At 48.2% G+C, this 4675-nt stretch overlaps 1 protein-coding gene across 1 annotated transcript in view; it reads left to right on the top strand.

Annotated features, from left to right (window-relative positions):
* The window catches only part of Lipg (lipase G, endothelial type), a 22730-nt gene extending 18519 nt beyond the window's left edge, over positions 1-4211 (top strand). Inside the window, exons 9-10 of the mRNA XM_021150459.1 lie at positions 383-487; positions 2245-4211. Of these exons, the coding sequence (XP_021006118.1) occupies positions 383-487; positions 2245-2266 (127 nt within the window). The 3' untranslated portion in view covers positions 2267-4211. The remainder of the gene's footprint in view (positions 1-382; positions 488-2244) is intronic.
* The last annotated feature ends 464 nt before the right edge of the window (positions 4212-4675 follow it).

The following is a 4675-nucleotide window of genomic DNA, read 5'->3' as shown; positions in this document are numbered from 1 at the left end:
CCTGCAGGAGTGGTGGGTGGTCCTCCAGCAGTGATGGGTGGTCCTCCAGCAGTGATGGGTGGTCCTCCAGCAGTGATGGGCAGTCCTGCAGGAGTAATGGGTGGTCCTCCAGCAGTGATGGGCAGTCCTGCAGGAGTGGTGGGTGGTCCTCCAGCAGTGAAGGGCGGTCCTGCAGCCGAGATGGACAGTTCTGTGTAATGGATAGGCAGTGCTGCAGAGTGATAGGCAGACCCACAGCGGTGACTGATGATGATGGCCGTCCTGAAAGCTCTGTAGTGGATACAACGCACGCACGGAAAGGCTCCTTCCCTTTCTCATATGTGAATCTGGAAAGCACTGTCTAGGATTTTGTCTAACAACAGTGACTTCTCTTTTCTCTTAGAGTGACATTTTGCACTCAAGACCCAACGAAGAGTAGCATCTCCCCTGGCCAGGAGCTGTGGTTTCACAAGTGTCAGGAGGGCTGGAAAATGAAAAACAAAACCAGGTAACAAGCACGCTCTCTGTGCTCTTTGCCCACGGCCACCAATGAAAGGATCTCATTTATAAAACTCACGTGGTGGAGGGTGAGAGACAAACACCAAAGCTAAAAACCACGAGGCCTGAGGGAGGGCGGCTGTCCCTCTGCCCCTCGCTGTCTTACTCTCTCTGTGCTTCCTGTATGTATACATAAGTCCCCAGCACCGGCATCCATACCCTTCATCGTAGGGTGGTACTAGGCTGCAGTAGGCAGTAGGGTGAGAAGGTGAGATATAAGCCCATTTATTAGATTTTCTGGAACCCAGGTTGGTATGAGCTGATGGTGGTGTGCCTAATTCTCCCTGATTTGAGGTATAGAAATGCTTGTGTTCTTGTAGAGTCAAGCCAGACAGAGAGGCTCTCCTGTGTGGTATCACATTGCTCAGTGTAGACTCACATGATTTCAGGTGGAGGAAGGCCCATGTCGCGGTGTGTGGCAATGAGTCCCCCGTGGAGCCTGTATTATACCACCTAAGCCAAAACACCTTCTGAAGAGGAGAGAGGCTGTCTCTCTAGCCACTCTCACTCCCTGCCCCTTGCCATCAGGACTGGGTGCTACTCCTGCTGCGGAATGTTGGGCACGCCGCATGTGCCTGTCCGCATCCGTCGGCTTACAGGATCATTTACTTTTATTAACAACCTCAGGAGGCAGGTGTTATTGTGTCTGTGGACATTGAGAAAAACCGAGGCTTGGGGGTAGAGAGTATCTCTCCCAAGTTCCCTGGCGTATGATGGGTCTTTTATACGAAAGCCTGCTCATTTCAGTAGAGAACTTTCACCTGCTCAGATGAAGCATCGGCCTCTGTTTTAGGTACCAAGTACTAAGCAAGCCATGCTCAGGGATTCCTTGTGATTGACCATCTGCCAACCCAGTGGGCCTGACTGCACCCCCAGCTGATCTGGCTTCTGTTAAGGAGTTGTCAGCAGACCCTGCACTTAGCAATCACAGGCTCGTGGGGTCTGAAGACTGGCCCCCCTCGCACTAAGGGGTGCAGCCTAGGGCAGGCTCATTTGATTTTCCTCTATCATTATCATAATCCTTTTTTGTTAGTATTTAGTTTATTGTTAGTATTTAGTATTAATTTCATTGATAGACTGTAAATCACACAAGGACTTACCTAAGGGATAAGGTACTATCCCTTCTATTTTGTTTTAGAAAGTGCTAGCTTATGTAACTTGGTTCACAGTTTTTTCTTTTTTGGGAAACAAGTCAGCCCTTTATTTCCTCTGTCAGGCACAGAAAACAACAGGAACCCAAGGAATGAAGGAGCCACCGGGAAGTCCTGGTGTCCTTAGTCACATGCAGTGCCATCAGATTTTGCTCTCCTGACATGAACTTGTTCACCAATAAGGAGACGAAAGTTCAGGGAGTTCCCGTAGGCGAGAATAGAATTCAGGTCTCTTGGCTCAGCCTTGTTCCCTTCCTGCCACAGTAGAATCCTGAATGCAAAGAAGTTTGATAATTCTGTGTGTGTGTGTGTGTGTGTGTGTGTGTGTATTGTGCAGAGCACATAAATGCATTGACTGTAACATGTGCACCCAGCAGCCTAGACATGCTCCTATGGGTGTTTCTCATGGGAGATCTTTTTATCTTCCTAAGGCCAACAAGTCAATAAATTAGCCTGTCCATGTGTGTTGATTCACATCTTATTAGATACACCTTGGTACAGGTTTGCCCATTTGCTGGTGAGTGACCTAACATTGTATTCACATGGTTCCTTCCAGTCCCTTTGTGAACTTGGCCTGAGAACCCAAGAAGTCCTGGCGTCCACACCCCACTGTTCACACACATGGAGGAAAAGTTACTGCTGAAGACCCACTTGATGGACAATCTCAGCCTTGAGCCCCACGAGGAGCTTGCTTGCTGGGCTCATCCTGTCTCCCCTGACAACTGTGACTTCTCCTGGAGAGGCCTGTGCACTGCTAAAGTTCTTGCTGATGATTCTAACTGTAAACCTTTGTTGCCGCCTCAGGAAGCTGAGGCCAGCTTGTGTGTGAGCACTGGAGTGTCCAGAGCCCTGCACACTCCGGGGGGTGGGGGGAGTACTCTTCCTGTCGCTAGGTGAGTGCTGGCTTTGTCCAACATCAGGGAACACAAGGCTCTGAAGTGGCTCTGTGTGGAAGGTTGGCAGCTGCCTGGCCTCACTGAACCTTAGTGACAAGTCTTTGCCTCAGGAGCTGACTCATGCCATAGAGAGGGGACTGTAGACCAGGCTGGGGCTGCTGCCCTCCCACACGAGGTACTGATGGATCCTGGTTCTATTCTGGGTATTTCATCCTGCCTTCCAGAGCACCTTCTGAAGTTCACATCGTTGGCATTTCCTTTTTATGTTATTCATACTTTGGCTGAACAAACATTTATTGGGCACTTCAGCTCATTAGCACCAGGCATGTGTAGACACATGACTCAACTTCAGCATTTGGAGCCAGCGAGACCAGGATCCCTGGAATCTCTCAAGTTCACTGGCCCCCGAGAGAATGCCTGTGTTAGTTAAAGACAGATGGGATCAAGGCAAGGGCTACAGGCTGAGAGAGCTTGGGCTCGGAGGCTTTTATGAACCATTTCCTCTGAGGGCCACCTTTGATCTCTAGCAGAACAGCAAACAGAACACCGTGCATGCTGGCCACAGCCGTGGAGCCAAGTCTCTGCTGGTTAGGGAGCTATACGGTACTGCAGGAGTTCTACATACCTGCTGTGCAGAGACCAGCCCCGTGGACAGAGCTGGCATAATGGTTGCTACAGTGCTCTTTTTCCCATGAAGTCTTTTGCTTTTATATCAGTGCCTTATCTGTTAAGCTCCAGGAGGAAAGCCCCCTATTCTAGATCTTCATGTGAATGGATAAATGTGACACCCGAGACACCCTTTAGTAGTTTTCGGACAGCTTGCGTGTGTGCCGCCTAATTAGAGCGCAGGGAGCAGGGCAGCTGTTATTCCTGTTTTACCAAGTCAAGGCTTAGGGAAGTTCAGCCACCTGCTTAGATGATATATCAAGGTGGTGGTGGGAGGGGGCGAGCTAAGGACCCAGCAAGGTTTCCTGGAGGCAAAGTTTATGAAATCCTTTCTGTAACTCCATAAAGATGTCTGCAGCTATTTCCTACCCAGATGTTCCTGATGTGATAATCAGGGGACTTTTTTGTTGTTGTTTTTTGATTCAGATGCTATCCATAAAATCCAAACCCTTTCTTTAAGATACAAGCAGAAGAACTCATGGGAGAACGGTTGTGTTTTTGTGGGTGTGCTGTCAGCCTGGGGGGTGGGGTGGGGGATGGGAGAGCGATTACTGTGTTTTGGTTTGTCATGCACATTCTTTGCATCTGTACTGTACCAACTTTATATCACTGTTTCATGCCAAAGTTTTGACGACATAACCAGTTGACCCTTCACACAGAGTGCCCCCCCCCGCCTCCCCCTCCCTCCAGTGCTTCTGTGATTGCTCTGTTGCCATGTGATAGCCACGGCCGTACATCCTGTGACTTCCACCTTGGGTTTAGTAATGGGAGCTTGAGATTGGAGACCTGAGTCCTCCGTGGGTTCTGTATTTATCCATTTGGCTTGAAGCTTTGTTTGTATATCAGCTGCTTTTTTTTTTTTTAAAAGAAAATGCTCAGATCATTATTTATTTCTTGAGTGTATATAATGTATAAAGACAAATCTATGGTTAGTTTTTACTTTAACCGATTTCAAGATTTAAAAAAAATTTAATAGTAAAATAAAAAAGTATACAGCTCTCAGTTGTCCTGTAACTCATTTCTTAAAATTGGAAATGGTATGGCTGCCCAGGTCTTGGACTTGAGACATAACTACTGTAGTGTAGTCTCTGATTGACAAGTTACTGTCAGCAGGAAGTGGATAACCACGTTTATTAATGGATGGGGAAAAAGGCGTACGAATTAAAGCAACATGATCTGAAGGTAGATGTTTGTAAGAACAGGGAGGGTGTGGGACATCAGGGGACATCGGAGAACACCTAGGTTTGGTTGCATGAGCTCAGGTGACTGTGTCTTAAGCTGGGTGGAGGCTGATTTCGCTATTGAGCTGAAGTCCCTGCTGGGACAGGTGGAGACCTAGTGCTTGCTTTTTCACTGAGCTAGCCATAGCATCACTAGAGACATCCAAGATGTCTCCCTTCGGGTCCGCTTCCCGCAATGAGAAGG

The sequence above is a fragment of the Mus caroli genome, chromosome 18 (genome assembly GCF_900094665.2).
Source record: "Mus caroli chromosome 18, CAROLI_EIJ_v1.1, whole genome shotgun sequence".
NCBI lineage: Eukaryota > Metazoa > Chordata > Mammalia > Rodentia > Muridae > Mus > Mus caroli.
The sequence above is the reverse complement of the archived record's forward strand: the minus strand, read 5'-3'. Positions and strand labels throughout refer to the sequence as shown.